The sequence below is a fragment of the Andrographis paniculata genome, unplaced genomic scaffold (assembly GCF_009805555.1).
Source record: "Andrographis paniculata isolate CXL003 unplaced genomic scaffold, ASM980555v1 Contig60END, whole genome shotgun sequence".
Taxonomy (NCBI): Eukaryota; Viridiplantae; Streptophyta; class Magnoliopsida; order Lamiales; family Acanthaceae; genus Andrographis; species Andrographis paniculata.
This window is the reverse complement of record NW_026137596.1, coordinates 2,225,069-2,246,860: the sequence shown is the minus strand read 5'-3', so window position 1 is coordinate 2,246,860 and position 21,792 is coordinate 2,225,069. Positions and strand designations below refer to the sequence as shown.

General features: G+C 35.0%; 5 protein-coding genes across 8 annotated transcripts; all 5 read right to left on the bottom strand.

The window, feature by feature from the left end:
• Positions 1–712: 712 nt before the first annotated feature.
• On the bottom strand, positions 713–3,865 carry LOC127259714 (uncharacterized). 2 transcript variants are annotated; one of them, XM_051287261.1, is made up of 11 exons: positions 3,600–3,865; positions 3,364–3,498; positions 3,117–3,183; positions 2,937–3,036; positions 2,404–2,500; positions 2,211–2,294; positions 1,724–1,779; positions 1,544–1,609; positions 1,368–1,427; positions 1,051–1,102; positions 713–952 (listed from the first exon to the last, which is right to left on the bottom strand). In XM_051287261.1, exons 1-11 carry the CDS (start codon positions 3,769–3,771, stop codon positions 876–878), a joined length of 966 nt encoding a protein of 321 aa, XP_051143218.1. In that variant the 5' UTR covers positions 3,772–3,865; the 3' UTR covers positions 713–875. The 2 variants fall into 2 exon arrangements, with proteins under 2 accessions (XP_051143218.1, XP_051143219.1); XM_051287262.1 differs by having other exon boundaries at positions 3,374–3,498; positions 3,600–3,746.
• A 222-nt stretch (positions 3,866–4,087) lies between these two features.
• On the bottom strand, positions 4,088–5,824 carry LOC127259715 (riboflavin synthase). Of its 3 annotated transcripts, none has more exons than XM_051287264.1 (3): positions 5,685–5,805; positions 5,213–5,323; positions 4,088–4,972 (listed from the first exon to the last, which is right to left on the bottom strand). In XM_051287264.1, the coding sequence occupies exon 3, from the start codon at positions 4,948–4,950 to the stop codon at positions 4,111–4,113; it is 840 nt and encodes a 279-aa protein (XP_051143221.1). In that variant the 5' UTR covers positions 4,951–4,972; positions 5,213–5,323; positions 5,685–5,805; the 3' UTR covers positions 4,088–4,110. The 3 variants fall into 3 exon arrangements, with proteins under 3 accessions (XP_051143221.1, XP_051143222.1, XP_051143220.1); XM_051287265.1 differs by having other exon boundaries at positions 5,213–5,348; positions 5,685–5,782; XM_051287263.1 differs by lacking the exon at positions 5,213–5,323 and having other exon boundaries at positions 5,685–5,824.
• Positions 5,825–6,440: 616 nt separating this feature from the next.
• LOC127260035 (uncharacterized) lies at positions 6,441–8,664 on the bottom strand. Its single transcript, XM_051287675.1, has 3 exons — positions 8,064–8,664; positions 7,391–7,616; positions 6,441–7,033 (listed from the first exon to the last, which is right to left on the bottom strand). Exons 1-3 carry the CDS (start codon positions 8,529–8,531, stop codon positions 6,648–6,650), a joined length of 1,080 nt encoding a protein of 359 aa, XP_051143632.1. The 5' UTR covers positions 8,532–8,664; the 3' UTR covers positions 6,441–6,647.
• Positions 8,665–8,776: 112 nt separating this feature from the next.
• LOC127260034 (scarecrow-like protein 30) lies at positions 8,777–10,919 on the bottom strand. The gene is made up of 2 exons (XM_051287674.1): positions 9,594–10,919; positions 8,777–9,526 (listed from the first exon to the last, which is right to left on the bottom strand). Exons 1-2 carry the CDS (start codon positions 10,770–10,772, stop codon positions 8,780–8,782), a joined length of 1,926 nt encoding a protein of 641 aa, XP_051143631.1. The 5' UTR covers positions 10,773–10,919; the 3' UTR covers positions 8,777–8,779.
• A 5,576-nt stretch (positions 10,920–16,495) lies between these two features.
• On the bottom strand, positions 16,496–21,230 carry LOC127260110 (uncharacterized). Its single transcript, XM_051287787.1, has 4 exons — positions 20,943–21,230; positions 19,111–19,214; positions 16,919–17,048; positions 16,496–16,826 (listed from the first exon to the last, which is right to left on the bottom strand). Exons 1-4 carry the CDS (start codon positions 21,057–21,059, stop codon positions 16,788–16,790), a joined length of 390 nt encoding a protein of 129 aa, XP_051143744.1. The 5' UTR covers positions 21,060–21,230; the 3' UTR covers positions 16,496–16,787.
• Positions 21,231–21,792: the final 562 nt, after the last annotated feature.

The following is a 21,792-nucleotide window of genomic DNA, read 5'->3' as shown; positions in this document are numbered from 1 at the left end:
AAAAATAATTAAATGACGAAAATACCATTCCTATCTTTGAAATGAAATAAAATAAAATAATCCTGGTGCAATAATATAGTTGGGAAAGGTAGCAAGTATCAAGTCTCAATCATGCGTTACATATCTTATCAAAACTATTTTCACACTATTCACATAAATTTAAAATAGTACATTCAAAATTTATTAGTTTTAATTAAAATATTAAATAAAAAGCTTTCACTTTTTTATTAAAAACAATATATTCAACATATATAGTTTAGCAGCTATTTACTATTCATAAACCAATTTAAATTCTCATGTTACATTTTGTATAATTTCAAAATTATATATTATCAATAATGAAAGCAAAAACTTCTTTACAGGTATAATAATTTAATTTTAAAAATAAAAAAATAATCTAAATTATAAACTAAAAGGGTTCAGTTCAGAGGCAGAGGTACATAGTACAGACATAGATTCCATTTTTTGTTTTAATACTACAATAAAAATCTCCGACATATCAAATGTTACAGTAAATAATAACAAGTCAGGTCAGGGGGGGCTACACTTTTAATTTTTTATATAATCCACGCAGTCGATTCGAATTCGATTTTCAACCCTACCTCAATAATTCAGATAAATATACATTTTCAAAATATCTATTTCAATAATTTTATCCTTCAACAATTTAGGATATACACATTTTAACATATTCAATCAACATGAAGAAACATAACCCAACTAATTTCAATTCAATTCAGATTGCAGAATGTGGAAGTTCACCCAAAAAATTTAATTTTTTTAGATCCCTGAGCTTAAGTTTAGGATAACATTAAATCCATCCAGTAATTTTCTAATAATTTCATTCATTTAACAACTGCAAATATGAATGGAAACTAACCTTTAGCTGTGATGAACTCCTTCAGATTCCTCAAAACTCCCTTATCATACAGATTATAGAATTGAACTTCCCCTGGATAACGGGCGGTCGGTTAACCAAGAATTTACTCGATAAGAAAAAAAAGACAAAAACCAATTAGTTCATCCAAGCAAGTGGTTCCAAGAAATTACCAGTATCATGGATCGCCTTGCTATGGAACTCAGGATACTTTTTCCAGTTTATCTGCAAAGATGTATTGTTATAAATGACATTTCATGTGTTTTCAATATATGTATTCATTTAATGCAAACAACCAACATCAATTGTTCCGACCAAATGCTAGATTACATCGAGAATATAAATAATATCTCAACACAATTAGGCCCTAAAAAAAGAAAATAAGCACGAGAAGGTTACTTGCAGATTATTCATACTCCGAAGGAGTTCTTTCGAATGATTAGCTTTTCACATGGATTAATCTATATTCTAATTTAGGAATTCGGCTTACCCACTCATCAGTCTTTATGTTCAAGCAAGCACAATACACATGCCACATCAAAAACACCACCTGCAAGTTGGACATAAAATGTTTTCGGAACCGAAACAGGAAATCCAGCAACAGATTTTAAGTTGAGTTACAAAGCAGTGTGGAATAGAATGCAATTGTGCACACTAGAGGGATACCTGCCAGAGAATTTGAATTAGACAAAACAACGTCGTTCCTGTTACCAAATTTCTGGATGCAGTAGCCTGCCACAAATGAGAAGTCCATTTATCAAAATGATGCAATATATTTAATCTTTTGAATCAAAAGAACTAAGCTATTCAAGAATGGGGCGGAGTGCAAATTGCAGTACAACTTACCACTCTTACATCTTCGTTTAAGGCCGGAAATTCTGCAGCAGTTTGGAGCCTGTGGACTAAGAAACTTATAATCATTTAACTAAAAAAGCAGAGGACAGCGAATAGAGAGAAAGAAATAAGGAAAATGATCGAAAGAGTTGTTGCATTCCATCCAAAAATGTTCAAGACAAGAATCTATAAACCCTCTTTATACTTACATCCACCATTTCCATCAAACCCACATCCTCAATGTACACGATAAAAATAACTTATGTGATATTGAATTGCAAGGATCATATAATTAAGAGTCATTCTTGGAATCAACCAGACAGAGGCTACTTTTACCTAATGTACTCATTAGAAACTCCGATATATTAATTTCTAGGATACTACATGAGATTGAATATTCAGTCCTTCAAAGTTGACTTGCAACATTCTGTTTAAGATGTATCAATGAGAACTACATACTTCAACGGCAATTAATAATCGCAAGCAGATGTCTACTCACATGGGGAAGTGCATGCTACGAATGATGCTTCACAGATAATGAATAAACCCAGGAGCACCATAAAGAAGAGATGGTTTTTTTGACCTGCACGGCAACAATATATTTCCTCATAAGTATGAAAAACTAGGAACCACCAAAGTTTAGCAATCATCATGTTTAATAAGGAATAGAATACGCACAACAAAGTCATTACCTATACAATTCCCAAAAGCAGGGCAATGGTGGTCAAAGCCTGCAACATGCTTCTGGCAGTGTTTGCAGTACCTTACCCTCCTCCATACCTCAAAGCCCTAAAATACATCACATAGTTGCCACTTAACTATTAAAATAACAGGACAGAAGTTCTACATGTAGCTTTCGGAGAAGTTATCACTACCTTCACTCAACAATCCTCACACAAATTGTGCTCACTGCATTACATGTACATATATTGAAGACAAAGGGTGAAGAAAAATTACTCCCCATGAAAAACCAAGTGTTAAAAGATAGCCTTGTGGATTGATAAAGATAAAATCATCAAAAAAACCACTAACTTCTACATTTTCAAAAGGCACAAGAGGCCTTTTGAACATTTCATATTTCACACTGGACTAAATTGTAATTCATTCACCCAAAGATAAATTCACGATCATGCATCACAACATCAACAAAAGCTAATAATGATTATAATAAATTTATTCACATTACTTATGCTAAAATAATCAAACAAGTGTTAACTTGCAGCACCTCTCCCTGTGCTTCAACTTCAGTGAGAGAATCTTGTACAGACAGATCAATGGAGGGTAAATGATGCGTCGTTACAAAGCCAGGGTCCATAAAGGTCATGCTGGAATCAAATATAAAAAGTACAGAATCATTTTCATTATTATTATTACTCATCCTTGAATGCAGAAAGGAACAACTGACCGGTGTAGGCCGATTATCATTATGATGATCTCTATGTTAAATACAATATCCACAAAAGATGAAATAACTGCAAAACAAATAATAGATATAGTCGAATGAAAGCACAAACATAGAGCAACAACAACATCTGGCTTTAAAAAAGGCTAAACAATCATATTGGTTCACTTCCTTTCTCGCATGGATCAATGATTATTATAATAGATACCTCAGATAAACAACTCACGACTTATAAAAATCTAGAAGCTACCTTGACGAACCACAGAAAGGTAGATTATCCATATGAAAAAAATGGTGAAGACAACATAGGCCAAAGCTGAAGCCCTAACACCAGCAATCCTCTTGCAGAGTCTCCCCAAACCGACACCAATTACAAGCAATACAACTGCAATTGATTAAGAAACACTCAATTTCACAAACGGAGAAGCTCTGAAAAGGCAATGATAGCAGAGTAGTAATTAGGCATGGAAAAGTAAGTCGACAAACCTGCTAGAGGAAGAAGGCAGAGAAATGGCGATGCGGGGAAGAAGGTGGGGAGCAAAGACAGAGCGAACTGAGTGAAGAGAACAGAGAGGAGCGAAACGAAACAAGTAGTTATGGAGGACTTGCAGTTCCAGTAGCGATGAGATAGGATGCTCTCGTCTTGTCCCACCAACATCTCAGATTGATTTCAAAATTAGGGTTTTTGATGTGCGCATCAATTCAGTGGTTGGTAGCTGCCGTTCCGGAATCGAATCAAGGCCAACGCCGCCGCGGATCGATCGGAATCCACCATCTGTTCCTCTGATTCTCCGCTCCGAGTCTCCAAATATAGATATAACTAAATTTATATATATATATCTATATGTCTGTGTTTGACCTTATAGCTCTGGGCTTGCGCTCTTCTTCGTCGTCGTTATTGTTGATGTATATGATCTTAACAACCATTACATAAATTGTATTAAAATAGAACAAAGTACCAAAACAACAAACAAAGATATGCTTAGAACATCACAATTTATGAAGATTTGAACGAATCCACAAATCCTGCAGCAAGAAGCCTCTCAACATATTTCCCCAAAATGTCAACCTCCAAATTCACCTTCTGCCCAACTTTCTTCAAAGGAATCACAACATTCTGCTGTGTATACGCTACCAACATAAAATTGAAACACAATTCCTCATCAAAAACATCTACCACAGTCAAGCTAGTCCCATCCACAGCAATGAACCCCTTAGGCACAATGTACTTCAAAATCTCTCCCCTTTCGACTCTCACCTTCACCCACAACGAGTCACCCTCCGGCGTCATATCGACGATTTCCCCGGTTCCATCGACGTGGCCCTGCACGAAATGGCCCCCCATTCTAGTGCTAGGGCTCACTGCCCTCTCCAAGTTCACCAAAGATCCACTCTCCAGCTCGCCCAAAGAGGTCTTCCTCAGAGTCTCGAGGGACAACCCGACCGAGAATTCGGACAATTCAGTGTTGTATTCAGTCACTGTCAAGCAAGTTCCGTTGACGGAGATGCTGTCGCCCAAGTGTATGTCTTCAAGAACAGTTCTCCCCTGGATTTTCATGATGAAGCTGTCGTTTTGGTCAAATCCTAGCTGTTTAATTGACCCCATTTCTTCGACTATGCCTGTGAAAATGGATTTTATAGACTTGGTGACGAATTTGGGATTACAGGGCTTTGAGGGTTTGACAAAGAACGACGAAAGTCGTGGTGGCTTCAGGGAAGTACGAAAGGAAAGCTTGAGATTATTCCGGGGCAATGACATGGTTGATTGCCTTGCCATTGCAGGGGCGGCCGTGAGGCGGTGGCGATAATTTAAGGTAGGGGGAGAGGAGAGGGCCATCTTCCAATGTTCTTGAAATTAACTGGCAATCAAATAAGAATATGAGAAGATGTACAACCTCAAAGTTCTCAGCTGTTATATATATGAATCTACCACAAGCATTTATACGAACTTTTGTGTTCAAAACAAATAGAAAAGTAACTCGAGTTCCTACATCGTGTAAAGTAAATACCTAAGAACATATATGCATCAAATTTAACATTCATACTTGACATTGTGATCGTATCCTCAACAAGATTCACTAACAGCTCCCAATTTGTACCTTACTTATGAAGAAATAAACTCAAATTGAGGGGATGAATCAGACTCTAATTGGATTTGTCGAAAAGCCCTAATTTGTAGAAGTTTCTTGTTTTGTCACTGGACACCTAAACTGCAATGACGTAAATGTTCCAAATCTGAAAAGCGTAATAAGTGTCGGCGCACATTACATAATCAATCAAACGCCAGAAAATGAAAAATTTTCAAATTAGGGTTTGCACTCAGCAGCGAATCAATATAGGACAAAGATCAACGCCATAGCCAATTAGCCAAGGAGGAAAGTAGAGAGGAGAATTAGAAATCATTTAACATCCTCAAACGTCACATCACGTCGCCGAAGAATTACTCCGGCGACCAAAATAAATGTGAAAAGCAACAGCGTCACTGACTTAACGCAAATGCTTGAGAGATTTTGAAAACTCGATTCTATTTTAGCCACAAAAGATCAAAATGTAAAGATGGAGGGGACTTACAATTCAACGTGGAGCTAGCTCGTCGGAGACGACGCCTGCAGACGGAGTCACGAAAAATCGACGAAGAAGAAGAGAGGCAGAGCCCAACTGAAAGGCTAAAGTCAACTTTCGTGTAGGGTCGAGGATGGGCTAAATCGACCGTCTCAAACCGGGCCGCCTACAATTACACTGAGGTCCATCCAGGCCGATCAAGAAACTGAAGAAGATAGCCGGCTAGCCCAAAATAGAAGCTTCCATAACAGCTTTGGTCCAATATAGATTTGAGCAGATAATGTGTGTTTGTTTGTCAAAAGTTTTCCAAAATTTTATTATTTGAATTTTAAATTTTTTTTTCTAAAAAAAATATATATTTTTTACAAAATATTTCATCAAATATTATTTTAATATTAAATTTAAATTATTATTATTATTTTTTTTAAAAAAAAACAGCTTATTAATGATCAAATAAAAAATGTATCTATTCTTTTGTATCTAATAAAATGTATGTCAAAATCATAATATATGTCTATGGTCAATTGACTAAAATAACTGCTCTCCTTCTCATTCAAAGGTTGTCTGTGTAGTCTTATAATATTAACATAAGGATATTTGTGCAAAAATATTATACAAATATAATAATATTTTTAATGTTAAATATAATGAAAGATGAGACTGAAGGATGGAGTATATAGTAAGTTGAAAAAGTATATAGTAATACAGTTACGAAATAGTAATCTTATTAAATACAAAACGCCAATAGAAAAAAAAACTTTATTCGAGTGGAGTTTCTAAAATTGCCTACGCTTAGATTAAAATAATAAAATTTTAAATTAAAATACTTATTTAATTTGATATAAATAAATAATGTATTTTATTTGATCTTTAGAGAAAAAAATTCAATAAATCGTAAAAATCTAAACAAAATCTCCAACAAACACAAGTAAGGACTTCTTGGTCTTTCTTTAGACGATTTGGTTGTTTTCTTCAATGAAGTTTGTATCCATCTTTCCAAAATTCGGGTTCGACGAAGGACCTAAGTCGCCGGAGCAAACCGACGCAGGAAGAGCACGTGTGTGCGGGGATGCCGAGCATCCTCCGGCAAGGGGACTCCCATTTGGCCTCGAGATAAGGCAAGCATCTCCAAGGAGGTAGAGGCATCGAGTTTTGGTCGAGCGAATATCTAGCAGCTTCGACCATGATTTCGAGGAGTTGCTTCAGCTTTGTAATTGTGCCGACGAAGATCAGGGGAAGCGATTGCAGGACTGCGTCGTACGGCTTCACAGCTCTCGCTATTTGGAAGTGAGCTCGGAAGTCTATATCGATGATGTACCGTTTATTGCGCGCCACGATGTCTATGAACTCGTGTTCGCCTGCAATCACCAATGAATCGTGTTAGTTAGTTGACTGTATAATATTTGATGATACGTATCCCTTTAAGCTTAAATTTTCGAGCCAGATTGTCATTTAATTATATAATAACAAATGGTACGTATCTCTTTAAGTTTAAACTTTCAGATTAGTTTGTCATTTAACATGTCATCAGAGCAATAACACGTTAACTATATAATAGGTAATGATATATATATATATCTCTTTCCGCTTAAACTTTCGGGTTAATTTGTCATTTAACATATTATTATAGCAAAGATACATAAATTATGTACTAGTTAGTGATGTTATGTCGTGTTAAGCTTAAACTTTTAGGTGAAATATAAAAGTTAACAAACCTCCGGGGACTTTGCTAGAGCCGTGCCAGTTGGTCGCGCATATAGCAGCATCGTAGCCGGAAGACTGCAGAAGAGTTGCCATCGAGTAAAGGATACATCTCGGCATCGAATTGCATAAATGCGACTCCTCGACTTGATTAGTTTCGGTTTCAGTTATTGAGAGAGCTATTGATCCGACAACCATTCTCAAGTCGGATTCGTATTGATCGTCCGAGTTCTTGTAGAGCTGCAAATTTAACCAAATTTTTAAGATAAGAAGCTGCAAAATCATTAGCATCACATCTTCGAGGAATTCGCAATCGAGGCGAAATTATTCGACGAAATTGAAGGAATAGATGGAAGAGCAAAGTATCACATTAACAGCTAATGAAATGTCATCGAAAGCAAGAACTGGATCATGAATCAGATAGGCGTTCATGTTGCAGATTTGAGCTATATGCAATAATCCTCATGATAATGGTAATGTATCAATTCTGTGAGCCTGTATTGCAGAAAATTCACAGAATTTTGAAGCAGTTTATGCTTCATCATCGCCGAAAGGATTTCGATTTTCGAATATCTAATTGATTCATCTTCAACAAGGTTAACAGACAGGCGCAAATTAGCAAATTAGGTCTGGATTAGGGTTAACAATCAGAGGTGATCGTTTCAACAAATACAGAATAATACTGACCGAAATTTTGTCCCTCAGGTAAGCTAGGTCGGAGAAATCAGAATCGCCATCGCTGCTACACCAGGACTCGCCGCCGCCGGCGCTTCCGATTTCTATGAAATCTCTCACCATAGCTCCCAAATCATGCTCGCTACCAACACTCGGAAGCGAAAATTCACGGCCGCTGCCCTGCCGGTGCAACCAGAAGTCCTTCCCCACGCCTCCAATCGCCACCGGCGCTCTGTTCCTCATCTCCGCCGCTGAAAAAGAAGGAAAAAAACTCCGAGAATTCGATTTTCTCGTTCGTGGATTGAGGAGATTCCAGCAACAATTTCTGTAAAAAAACAGGTGCAGCAGAAATGGAACAGAGCGATGGTTTGCAGATGGAGAATCGACGCTGTCGAACGGTGATGCTTCTGACCAATTTCTCGAATCCAAAAAAGCAAATATAAAACATTTATATTCAAATGTGACAGGCGGCCGAACCATTTCTCAAGACCTACGCGTCGTTGACCATGAGTCATGACCGTACCGGTCGCCGCCGCCGCCGCCGCCGCGGCGGAGCGCTCTACTTCCTGAAATTTTTGTAAGTACAATTTTATAGAAATTAGAATGGATGGATTGTTCCATTGCAAACCTTCATTCCATTTCGATCCATTTTGAACCTCCATTGATTTCATACTTAACGTATAGATACATACATATGTATGTATATAAAATGTAGGTATTAGCTATGGCTATGGCTTCCAACATGAAAGAGCATACAAAGGTCTTCCCTTCCATCCCTGCAGCATCCATTCATCGTCTTCTTCAACCATATACTCACACTGGTATCCCTTCTTCACCTTTATTTTAACCTCATTCATGATATCCCTGTCCAAGGGAACCTTCCGGAACCCGGTTCTCCGGTTCCGCTCCCGCCACAGCTTGTAACTCTCCGGCCGGTCGACCCTCTCCCATCCCTCGCACGCAATCACATTCATCACGTCCTTACCGAACACTTCCCTCTCGTACATCAGCCGCTCTGGATCCTCCTTCGGCAGCGTCGCCTCCATCATGTCAAAGAACGACGAGTAGTGGTACAATGCCTCCCGGAACCTCGTCGTGAAGAATGGGGCGTTGTACGTCCCGTTGACGACGCCATGGACAAAGATGCATGGCTTCAGTTTCTTGATCAGCTTCAGAACCGCATCGCGCGGGCTGCTTGTGTCGCCGCCGGTGGACTCATCGGGGACATGTCTTAACCGGTAAAGGCAGTTGACAACGAGAGCCTCGTCGTGCTCGAGGTTCAGATCGTCCTCGGTTATTTCCTCCCACTTTTTTGCTACGGCATTGTACTCGAAAGGAACTTTGAATCTCTTGCAGTAGCTCGCTAGCCTTCGCCCCGTCTGCTCGACCTTCTCGACCGGCTTGAATCCCGGCTGCGGGAAGTCGACTCCGGTTATCTTCAACGCCGGTGGCCCTCCGGGACGCAACGATATGCCCTGGTAAAATTAGGTAAAGATACGATTTTATTTTTTTTTCGTCGATAGATATAAAAAAGATCATCACCTGGATGATGCAGGGCCATTGGAAGCCGTATAAGATCCCGAAATCGACGATATGGATCTTGTCCGCATCCCTCGTGTGCTTCGCGATGGTCTTGTTCGCGAAGATGTTCGACATTCTCTGGAAGGGACATGCCGTGACGTACGTTCGATAGGCTTTCAGCAAGTCCGAAGCTGGGATGTGCCTCGACATGAGCGACGCGTACAACATGGATCCCGTCCCAGCGAGACGAGCCTCGAGGGCGTTGGCGAAGCAATGCGCCAAACGCTCGTTCGCGTCGCCGTACGGCGAGGAGTGTCGACGGATGTTCTCGAGCAATTCTTGCGCCCCGCCGCCGTCGAATCTCGACACGGCTTCTGCGCACCGCGTGAGCAATGTTCGGAGATCGACGACTTCTTTCGCATTAGCCCGTTGCTGCGGCGGAAGTTGCACCCGTTTCTTCGTCGTTCCTTTAGGCCTTCCCCGTCGCGCCTCCGGCGGCTTCTTGTACTTCGACTCGACTTCGTCTCCCGACGCGTTGGGACAATCCGGCGGGTCGTCGTAGAACCCGGGATTCATCTTCTCGCATAAAAACGCCTTATCGTACGACGCCTCCTCGGTTGGCTCGATCGCCTCTTCCTCGAAGCTCGCCAGCTGTTTGCGACAGCCTGTCGACATATCGTCGCCGTCGCCCCTGTTTCGACTTTTCTTACCGCAACTACTTCCCTGTCCGAATTCGACAAGAGAAGCGTCGACGACGTAGTTATCGGTGTTAGAGATTTCTTGGTTGTCCGGAGAGGCCAGCAGCCCATCGACAAATGTCGATGTGGCTGTCGACCCAACTAATCCCGGCGGAGAATCGATGTTGTTGTTTTCGGACAGGGCTCGTTGGCCTACGACGGTCTGCGTCGTCGGGACAGAGTCGGTGTCCCAGAGGGCGTCGTAGAAGTAGTTCTCACAGGCTTGTAAGGCCGAGAAGTCGTGGAACGACATGTGTAGTCGGTCGTCGGATTCGTCGTCGTCCTCCTCCATCAGCATCTGCTTGATGTAGTCGTAGACGCCGTCGAAGTAGTCGCACGGCACCGCCGGAGGATCGACGTGGCTGCTGTCGTTGACGGACGGATTGGGAATCCGGTCGGAACTCGGGTGGCTGAGATCCAACGTGTCGCTGCGGTCGGCGCGTGGCCGGAAAATGCTCCCCATCGGAGAAGAGAGCCGCCGGAGGTGGCTGAAAATGTGAGTTCTTGATAATATGATGGTATGTAGAATGTCTAATAAGGAGAGTTTCGTGTGGTAAGAAAATTTGACGATGAACAAGGAATACTATGATCAACACTATATATATATTCGATAAAAAAAATAAAAAAAACAAAAAAAAAACTATGTTATATAATATATATATATATATATATATAGTGCCTTAAGGAATCACCTGGAAATGAGTTTCTAATCGTGAACTCAAATTTCTAATGTCTTCGAATAGTTTCTCACATTTTCAAATTTTTTCTGCCTGATCTAATTTGGGCATCAAAATTCATATATATATATATATATATTTTTTTTTTTCACAGAATTTTAAAAATATTATTATTATATTAATATGTAATAGAAATAAAAATAAAAAATCTTAGTAGGACTACCATATAAAAATAATGACATTTGTTGTCCCGTAAGAAATGGCCTGTGTGGGAGTTAGATTTGTAATGCTTAAGTCACCTGCCACACATAATTTGCCTAGTGTGACTTTCCGGTCGGACTGCGTGATATAAAAACTAATAATAATGAGATTTGTTAATATATTATAAATTGTAAAACAACTTATAATATATAATATAAATTACTAAGGGACTATTTTAAAATAATGTTTTCATTTGCTATTTCTTAATCAAAATATTTTAATGTTTGGATATAAATTTTAATAATATTTTCATTTATTGTTATTGTTATTATTTGTTTTTTATAATAATAATAATAATAAAAAGGTAATACTATAAATTTTTACTTAAATATCAAATTAGAATATTTTTAATAACTAATCACTATTGATACGGTTCTTGGAGAAAGAAAATTCAACGGATTATTTAATGAATTTTGCATATAATTTAATATGTTTCTTATTATGGTAAGGAAACTTGAAGAAGGAGAATTATATCACAACTTTTATATATATACTCAGTGATTCGGTTCGTTAACAATTTATTCATTTTTTTATTTTGGTATGTCCCATAATAAAATATCTATTATTTTTTTTAAGTAATTGAACTATTTTACCTAACATTACAAATATCATTCTAATTTACAATATATTACACAAATATCGTTACCTTTATATTATACTCCATCCGTTCCAATATAATAATCTTGTTTACCATTTTTATCCGTCCTAAAACAATAGTCTTATTTCCATAAATAATCATATCACCGTAAAACTACCCCTATTTTTTTCATTTTTATTACACAATTGCCACTACTTTATACAATAATACACTCATAAGGACAAAAAAATCTTTTACCTGGAAGTATAATATTAATAGGGTTAATTTAGTCATTTTATCTTTATTTCTACCTTATCTCGTATGATACTAATATTTGTAAAATTCTGTGCAAAAAATAAATTGATATATAGGTATGGGACAAATGGAGCATTTAGTGATGCAATTCCGTATTGAAATAGAAAATTCAACTTACTATTATTTAATAAAAAAATTTTGTTACGATCTGATATGCTCCTATTTCTTTTGTTTGATTTTAACAGGTTTTCATGTCATTCAATTTATTATATGTAGAGAGAGACAGATTAATGAAACCTACACGGATTAAATAATATTCTACATTATTGATCTTTTATTTAATTACTAATTCAGTGTTAATAAAAATTAATAATGATTAAAATTGCATTGAATAAAATATATATAGTTGTAGACTATATATAAATTAATTAATTAGTCTTGGATCTAGCAATTTTGTTAGGTGTCACTCACATGGCATAGTTATAATTGAATATTTTTGCATCATTGATCATAAATGTTAGAAATTTTGGGGGAAAATAATGAGATTGTGTTATTGATTATCAAAATAAAGAGTCTACGGGCAATACGAAACAGAATCGATAGATTCAAGTCTAAGTAATTTAATCTATATATACGATCAAATCTAAAATATTTCAACAATAAATATTAATTTTTGCTCTGTCAATATATTTGGATCAAAACCCTAATTCTAATCAATTAGTTTAAAATTCATTTGAAAGAATAAAAATAAAAATGGTTTGTAGGCTATAAAGTCCCGGTATGGTCCCGATTACGATTATATAATTTACGATCATTCTGAATTTGTTGTGACCGTTGGATAATTAAAAAAAACCAACGAATGAAATTGTGAACATATATATATTTGACAATGCTAAATATTATTTCATTTCGGATGTGTAAATTTTGAAAAATAATTAATTGTTAGTATTTTTATACTTTGAATAGAATTATATTTTCAAATATAACGAGATATTTAACATAATTTTTTTTTCTCAACTATGATTTCATTTAATCAATTTTTTAAATACCCAAACTACCCTCTATTTCAATCCTTTGATTAACAATGAAATCTATTGAATGGTGCATAATAATTCAATATGGTCTTAAATTTCTTAAAATGTCAAGAATAATACTCCCACTATCCCACAACTGTAGTTTGGGTTGTGTTCGTCATGAGATTTAAAGAATACTGATATTATATTAGAATATTGATATTATATTGACAGTGGATAAGAGCGTAGGTAAAAGACTTTTTTGTCTTTGTGAATGTATTAGTGTAATGTGTAATAATAATGAAAAAATAAGGGTAGTTTTATAGTAATATTATTATTTATAGAAATTAGACTATTGTTTTGGAACGAACAAAAATAATAAACAAAATTATTGTATTGGGACGGAAGGACTACATTGTTTTTAGACACACAAGTTTTTGTCATATCCTTTTTATTATTATTATTATAGTTAAACCGTGTTTTTTTACTGTTCAAATGAGAATTTTTCTTCAAAAATAAATTATTTAATTTTATAATATAATATAATATATTAAGATAACCGTTCAAATCAAACACCAACAATAAAAAAAAAAAAAAAGAAATAAAACGACTAATCACAGTCGTGCGTTTGTGTTTCTAAATCAAGGTAATTGAAATCATTGTATTTCTTAATACATTTATGTAAATAAAATTAATTGAATATTTATTTAATTGAGTGGCCACTATGTGTATATATATATTACTCCATTTTATTAGATAATACATTAAAAAACTATTGATTCACTATCAAATCTGAATGCTTGAAAAATTGAAGTGGGTACGTGGGGTACATGTTTTGTTGTTTTTTAATATTAGTTTATTGGTGAATTATTGTAGGGTTAGTTAGTACATAATAATAATAATAATAATAATAATAATAATAATAATAATAATAATAATTTAATATTTAGTGATAAATAATCCCAAGGCTAATAATTGTAGCACGTGTTTTGTGTAGTGCCGTAAGTGATCCACTAATCCGCCACTAAACCCAAATGTTAGGGATTTTGTTTCATTACAATTTTAAAATTAATTTAGATTCGGTTTATTCCATTAAAACTTTTAAATATAGAAATAGAACCTTATTTTGTCTGATGAATGCTTCGGTGTATTTTTTATATTTTAAATAGTTAAAATTTAAATGAGTGATATAAGTTAATATTTTAAACAAAAAAAAGGCAAATTTAAATACAATATATTATAAATCTATTTATTATTTTTTTATTTTTATAATCTTAATAGGAATTGGGTATAGTATTTTATTGAAAAATTTATAAAGATCATATTAAAGATATAAAATAATAATAATAAAAAAAGGTAAACAGAACCGATATTTTTATAAAATAAATATTAAACATATAGTGATATTGTAATTGTAAAAATACTACATCTATAAGTTAAAATAAATAAAAAAGAATGATTTGTTTATAGCACGGCACAGCGTAGTAGAGAACGTATTTGTGTAGCCATTGAAATTCTGCCTAGCCTTCTTCAATTTCCTGACCTCATTCCCTAATATAGATATAGATATGATCAAAAAATAAAATAAAATATAATATACCCTAAAAGATAGTGTGCACACACATACACAGACCCAACCTTCATATAATTTTCTTTACTTCAGTACAAGAAAAGGGTTTTAAACCATTCAGAATTCATACATAGATAGATTCAAACTGATCTCTCTTTCAACATTGATATCTAAAATTTGAACTTGTGATTAATATTCTATAAGTATTAGTATTTTTCACCAAATTGAGTGGATAAGTTGAGAAATGTGCACTTGAAGCCAAAAAAACCTGTCCTTTTTAATACAGTGTATTAGTATTATTTTTACGACACACTTCTTTTAATATTGAGGAGCCCATGCCATGACATCCACTTTTGTCCACACATATGCCAATACACTACATTCTTATACTGAAATTATGCTTGGGATGTGATATACTAGTAATATTTAGGGAGAACATATATATTATAGTTTGTATTTTACAAAACTATTCTCTAAAATACAATTAAACCCAATGTAAACCTTGTGAGGAAGAAAAAGAAACCATTCTTGATAATATCTCCCAATAAATTCAAAACCCTTCCTAACTTGAAAGGAAACTATCATTACCATAACATATTCAAGGTAAGATAAACTTACAATTACTTGCACACTAACACAAATACATAAACAATCTTAGGTCAAATTTAAATGAAAATAAATTATAATAAAGTTATTATAACTATATATATATATATATATATATAAATAATGGCATGGGGGCAGCAGGTCTAATTTGTCTTTGGCTGAATTAAGGCAGCAAAGTGTTGTCAGAATAGGGAGCACTTCATGTGGACATATTCATCAGTAGTCACTACAAATACATTAATCCTAAGTTGCAGTTATGTTCAAACATAGGAATGAATAAACATTCTCACATAAAAACTATTTTTTCGAGCTCCAATTCACACTCATTTACACACCTTATAAAAATTCATGCCCTTACTATCTAAACACAAAGTCTCATGTCAAATAATCAAGACAGATCACAACATGTGGGGAGGAGCAATTCAAGTTCCAAATCATATAAAGATACATGTTTGACTCGACTCGGATCATATCTTAACAAACATAATTAACGACCACATTAGCAAATGATGTAAATGTAATTATTGAAGCAAAGAGTGATGGGGACACAGAGGACATGTTGTCTGTGCTTTATGTGCTCTATTTGGAGATTAGACAAAGAACTTGTCCCCAAACAAGTTAGCAAATGCCATAAAAATAGGACCCTCAAATCACTTCATCGACTAAAGTGTGTTCTGGGGATTGCTTCTTCTCAAATAGATATGTAGAATCACTCTGTTTTCTTTGAGGGAATTTTCATTTTCAATTTTTTTTACTATACAAATATCCAACATTCTAAAAAAAAACAAATTATTTCTTCTCACAAAATATCGCATACAATCGATACTTAAAACACAAAGGCTTGATTCTTTTAGCAATTATGTTTTGTTACTATGTAACCCAGGCTTCCCAAGAAAAATACATTATTCCATCAGACAACACATCACATCAAACCACTATATAAACACAAAACACAAATACAAACCAAACACACCCATCTCTCTATCAGATTTAATTAGGTTTTTTCAATGACGAAACTTGTCACACAATGGAAAGGAAGGGGTAACGATCTCTCCATGAAAAGGGGCATTCTATAAGAACTTAATCAATAGGGAAACAATAATCAAATATCAATCCAAAAGAGAAGCATAGTAAGACAACAATTAGATAGCACAAATCTGAAACTGCTTACCCTTAAATTAAATTTCCGAGCAACAAACTATCATAGGTTAATCAATCCACAGAGCATCACCAACATGTAATCTTATTTCAAGATGAAAAAAAAGGGAGTCATATAGCAGCATAATAAATGTACCTCAAAAGGTGAAGATAAAACAAAATCTTAGGAAGAAATATAATATAAGCCTATCCCTGCCTTTGCAGGCAAATAATGCACACAGAAGAGAGTAGCCACAGATATGATGCAATGAAGAGGTGTTGCTGAAAGAAATGTCGACTTCACAGACAGAAGTTTCACCTCATGATACTGAAAGGAGGAGGCCCGATTTTTCCGATGACCCAGAAGTTAGAACACAGCTGATCAAAAGTGCGCCAAGCTGTATATAAGAATCCACGCAAGCTGAATAACAAGGCAAGTTATAGCTGTGTTTAGAAGAAACCTCACAATACTGTAGGCATGCATATATGTGATGGAAGAAATGCAAAGTATACCAGAAAGAGGGATGCTGAAGCGAAAAGTCCCTCTTGGAGAAGCGCTCCATGGCCTCCGAATTCTTCTTCGTCAATTTTTAGTATGTGAGCATAATATGCATAGATAATGCCGGTTGATAAGACGAGAAACCTGAACCAAAAATGAGTAAGAGTGAACAGAAGGATTGCAAACCCCAGTAAATGTAATGACTAATGATATGCATGGTAAACTCTTCCGCTCAACACAGATAGACAAACAATGCTGTTTGATTAAACGTACTGAGGAGGGCAATAAATTAGTTTCATTAAGAGAATTGTCGCAATGCTGGAGTTAACATAAACGATAAATTCTTGAACATAGGTTTATACATCCCGTTCGAGAATTGCTATTATATATGCCTATCTGCTCTCAATGTCCATTGATAACTACTACTGGAAGTCACAAAAAGGCCATTATACATGAAAAACATCATAAGAGAATAGAAAGAGAGGAGGCTCTTAAGCCAAATGCACTTAATCGATTTTTTTTAGTGTAAACCATTAAATTTTTTCATAATTCTAATGTTTTGAGTATTATCATAAAGAGTATATTCATAATTCAAATGCTTTAAATTTAGAGCCATAAATCTATATCATCTCCAGGTTCTAATTAACCACTATACCTCAGAGTTGTATGTTAAATAAATATATTTAGAGGGTGTTACATTAATCACAGTTTCACAACCAAATGAGATTTCCAGTTAGCAGATGGGTTTGGGATAACCATTTATTAGCTGAATATTTCTATTATTTGATCATATAATTTTGTTTCAACTTATCATCTTTTGTTCCCCTGCCCAGGCCAAAACTAACTTTGATGACATAGAAAACCATTGCAAGTAATAACTTCAAAAGAGACGTATAGAATCATTGCTCAGTTAATTTAATTAATTTTTTCCCCTTTCTTTCTTTTTATCTTAATTCGGCATGCCAACAATTTGCCCTTCAAACATTAGTTTTATTATCAAAAGAAAAGGGTATCTACAAAACATTTTATGCAACACTATACAGATCTAATAAAGAAGGGTTGAGAAACCCAAAAGAAGTTCTTTGATAAAGTGCATCCATGCAGAGTGTCAAGATATTTTTTTAAATCTTGTGGCAGAGCATTCATAGTTGAATCTATTGTAAAAGGTTCACACTTTAGCAGTGACACAATATCTCAAAAACAAAAAGATTTTTGGAGAATGTGCATGATAATACCCAAATCACAAAAAGATTAAAATAAAAGTTGGACATTACATCATCAAATAAAAAAGGGGAAAATGTAGGTTTGAATACATATATGTCATCACTTATCATTTTAATCATGCATCTGACTTGTAGTCTTCTCCAGTGCTAGATTCTTGCACGTGCACAACATGCGAGTTAAACTAGAGCCACATGGCATTTTCCAGCCGCTAGAGGTATATGTGAAAGTTTGTGTGAAGTATTGATTATTAGTTTTGTTACAAGGAAATTGAATGAATGGACAAATTAGCTTTAGTGATAGAAAATGCCATGTGGCAGGGCCAGCTCAGCTCACATCTGAAGCATGTACAACAATCTTCTATTGGGTGACCTTTTTAGTGACTGAGTTAAATAAAAAAAGTATTTCCATATATATACCAATTACATGACCGAAATAAAAGAAGAGTCCCTCGTACAGGATCAGATTTACATTTTTCCCAATAAAGTATATGAACACTGAATTAAGACAACGGAAAGTAATACAAAGTCAAAAAATGCAGTAACATGAGGCAATCTGGCTAATTAATGCAACGAACCAACTGAATTTGACAGTTCAATTGTCAGGTTTTTATCGAAATAATATCATGCAATATTTATTAGCAGCATAAAGCAGAAATTTCAAAGTGTGTAATTTATAGCACATTTTCTATCACTGGTCACACAAAGATTGGGTATCAGCATACATGGAAGGCTAATTTGATGATGCCAGTAGTCTACTAAAAGTATAAAAGCCATCTCAAACTCTTAACAATCTTATATAACATAGTCATTTTGTCTCCAGAATGAAAAGCTCAGGTGGACAGACAAAAGGAGACGGAATAGTAGAAAGGGGGGAAGTAGTGACGTGCTAGTTGTTACTGGCACTTTTTGATCTAACTTCCATTTTGAGAGATGCACAACACAAACAAGAAGCAATAACAAACAGAATCGTATAGTTGACTTACAGGAGAAACCAAATGCCCCCAACCAAAGGAATTGCACCCCAAATCAAACCACATACAAGGCCCAATCCTTGTCTGATCCAATGCAGAACATCCCCAAGCTGATCCTGTAACAGATGCACATTCACAGAAATTTTGTGTTAACTAGATACTGCAGTTCAAGTGTCAGAATAATAATAGTAATTAAAGGCAGCAAGAAAACTTCCCTTGCTGATTCCCATAACCCAAAGCTAATATATTGAGGAAAATTTTCAACTTCTTAGCTCTAATCATTGACATGAACAGATGCAATAAGTGAGTTACAATAGTGACCCTCAGAACATTCATCTTTACCAATGGATCAAAATCCTTAGGATTTTCTGGTTGTGAAAAAGTTTGTATTAACAATAATATGTTCTAGTGCAAACAAATATCCTTTTAATATATATTCTAATATTTAATTACAGTACTTCATAATCATTAAAGCCCCTTAGAAAAGAACTGAATCATTATATGGGAACAGATTTTCAAACATTACTTTAATAATAACATGGTATAACAAGAGACACATATCTTCTTTGTAGTACGAGGCAAAGCAACTTTTTTGCCTTTCTGTATATCTTTTGAAATATAAACAAACAAAAAGAAAGGTAGAACTAAGAACCATGCCTAATAAAAATTGTAGTTTACGCCAACTTAAAAGTTAAAACAAGAGTTTGATCAAAAGTATGCAATACACGAATATCCTGCGAAGAAGTTTTTATAACCGTTGTCGTTTCTTGTGCCTGATCAAGCACATATCAGTGGCCCCACAGCTATACATACACGCACTCATATAACTAAGTTTTAGTAATTGGAATATTGATAAGTTCAATATCGTAATTTAATTCTACACCAGTATCAAAAGTAATACAACAGAAAACAGATCAAAGTTTATAAGTTAGCAACACTTTCTCCTTAATGATTACCTTTCAGCTGAAACACATCTTACCACGTGTTATCCAGTAGCCACGTGAAGTATTTCCTATATAAGACTACGATAAATAAATTTCCACCCTATCGCTAGTCATTTGTAGGTGATTGGAATCAATAACCACTTTCCTATTCGGTATTTGACTAAATTGTCCGATTGTCGCTAAACTAACCATTACTTTGTCCCTTTTGTGCCCCTCAACAATATAACATCCTTAAAAAGGTTACAGTACAATCTTCCAAACCTTCGATCCATTCAAGTCAATTGAAATTAATGGAATGAAGGACACATTCACTTATTTACTCAGAATTTATTTACTAAGTTGCCAAAACAGTCTGAATCTATCAATTGTCTGATTCTGACCCCTCGACAAAATAATGTAACTATATATTCCCTAAAAATAAAAGCCATGATCTTTTGATCCTCGTCCATCTAAGTTGTTTGAACTCCAAGATAGAAGGAACCACTTCTTTACTTTGCATATATGTGACCCACTCACAAGGATCCATTATATCTCTAGATTGCCCTGATTCAAGAACACACTGCGAATATGATTCTGTTGACTCAACCCTTGCCAACAAAACATTCAATCTGAGTGCGCCTGGATAAAAAATTTCCTTCTTCAAATCTAAGTTTCGTAAAGCTACAAACAGTTCAATGGAATCTAGTCAGCTTAAACTTTTCACAAATTCCCTAATCGTAACCAAACTAACCTACAAATCTGCAAACTCTCATGATATTTCACCTCAGAAATAGTCTTCGTGCCAATCCAACAACAGAAAGTAACGAACTGAGCTCAGAACTAAGCAAAAATCAAACCAACAAAAAATAAAACAAATCCGCGGCTTGGAATCACAAATTTTGGGGAAAATAGAAACCAAACCTTATCCCACGAAGCATCAGGATCTAACAGCTTTGCCAATTTAAACGGAGACAAGTGACCATTCTGATGCTGATGCTGCTGTTGGTTCAATTTCGCAGATTTCCTTTCCCGCATCATGAACTAGAAACCAAAACCCTTTTTAAACTCCCCCAAAAACCCTAGAGGTTCGTCACAAAGCTCCAGGCAGATACAGTCGCAGTGAAGCTCGGCAACGACGACGATCCGCGAACTCGGTGCGTAGAGAATCAAGCAGTCCAATGCGATTCAGGAGCAAAAACAAATCGACCTAAATTTGACGTGGGAAAAAGAAGAATATTTATTTACATATGTGGATGGACATGGACGGCGTTTCGTGAAAGCCTGCCGAATGTTAACGGCGTTAGGTCTTTTTGTGTAAATTTATTATACCTCCTAAAAACTTTTTTATAAAACTAATTATAATGATAAATAAATGAATATACATTTTATTTATTTGTATTATTAAAATTATATTATTTATAAATAATATTCATATTATAATATAATACATTATTGAAATATAATATTCTCTTAGTTCTAGTAAATGTCACGTTTATCTTTTATTTAATTGTATTTAACAGTTTTGTACAAACGTCCTTCTATTACTATTACCATATATTAGTAAAGTATTTTTACAATTTTTTTTAATTTGTACTATATTTTATATAATAATTAATATTTAAAAATAAAAATAAATAAATAAGACACTAGGGATGTAGTATTACAATGCCCATAACACTATTCATCTAAATATATATATATCATATCTTATTATTAATAATTTGTTAATTTACATAACTTAAAATACTTGCTAAAGGGTCATCTGATCGGG

Excerpts from the sequence above, each read along its gene's own strand:
- LOC127260034 (XM_051287674.1), bottom strand. The coding sequence starts at position 10,772 with ATGGGGAGCATTTTCCGGCCACGCGCCGACCGCAGCGACACGTTGGAT. Across the intron at positions 9,527-9,593 it reads AATGGCCCTGCATCATCCAG|GGCATATCGTTGCGTCCCGG; the intron begins GTGATGATCTTT and ends TAATTTTACCAG.
- LOC127260035 (XM_051287675.1), bottom strand. The coding sequence starts at position 8,531 with ATGGTTCGGCCGCCTGTCACATTTGAATATAAATGTTTTATATTTGCT. Across the intron at positions 7,617-8,063 it reads ACCTGAGGGACAAAATTTCG|CTCTACAAGAACTCGGACGA; the intron begins GTCAGTATTATT and ends TTAAATTTGCAG. Across the intron at positions 7,034-7,390 it reads CTCTAGCAAAGTCCCCGGAG|GCGAACACGAGTTCATAGAC; the intron begins GTTTGTTAACTT and ends TGGTGATTGCAG.
- LOC127259714 (XM_051287261.1), bottom strand. The coding sequence starts at position 3,771 with ATGTTGGTGGGACAAGACGAGAGCATCCTATCTCATCGCTACTGGAAC. Across the intron at positions 2,501-2,936 it reads AAGTTGAAGCACAGGGAGAG|GGCTTTGAGGTATGGAGGAG; the intron begins GTGCTGCAAGTT and ends GATGTATTTTAG. Across the intron at positions 2,295-2,403 it reads TGCTTTTGGGAATTGTATAG|GTCAAAAAAACCATCTCTTC; the intron begins GTAATGACTTTG and ends GTTGCCGTGCAG.
- LOC127259715 (XM_051287263.1), bottom strand. The coding sequence starts at position 4,950 with ATGGCCCTCTCCTCTCCCCCTACCTTAAATTATCGCCACCGCCTCACG.
- LOC127260110 (XM_051287787.1), bottom strand. The coding sequence starts at position 21,059 with ATGATGCGGGAAAGGAAATCTGCGAAATTGAACCAACAGCAGCATCAG. Across the intron at positions 19,215-20,942 it reads CTGATGCTTCGTGGGATAAG|GATCAGCTTGGGGATGTTCT; the intron begins GTTTGGTTTCTA and ends CATCTGTTACAG. Across the intron at positions 16,827-16,918 it reads CTTCAGCATCCCTCTTTCTG|CTTGCGTGGATTCTTATATA; the intron begins GTATACTTTGCA and ends CTTGTTATTCAG.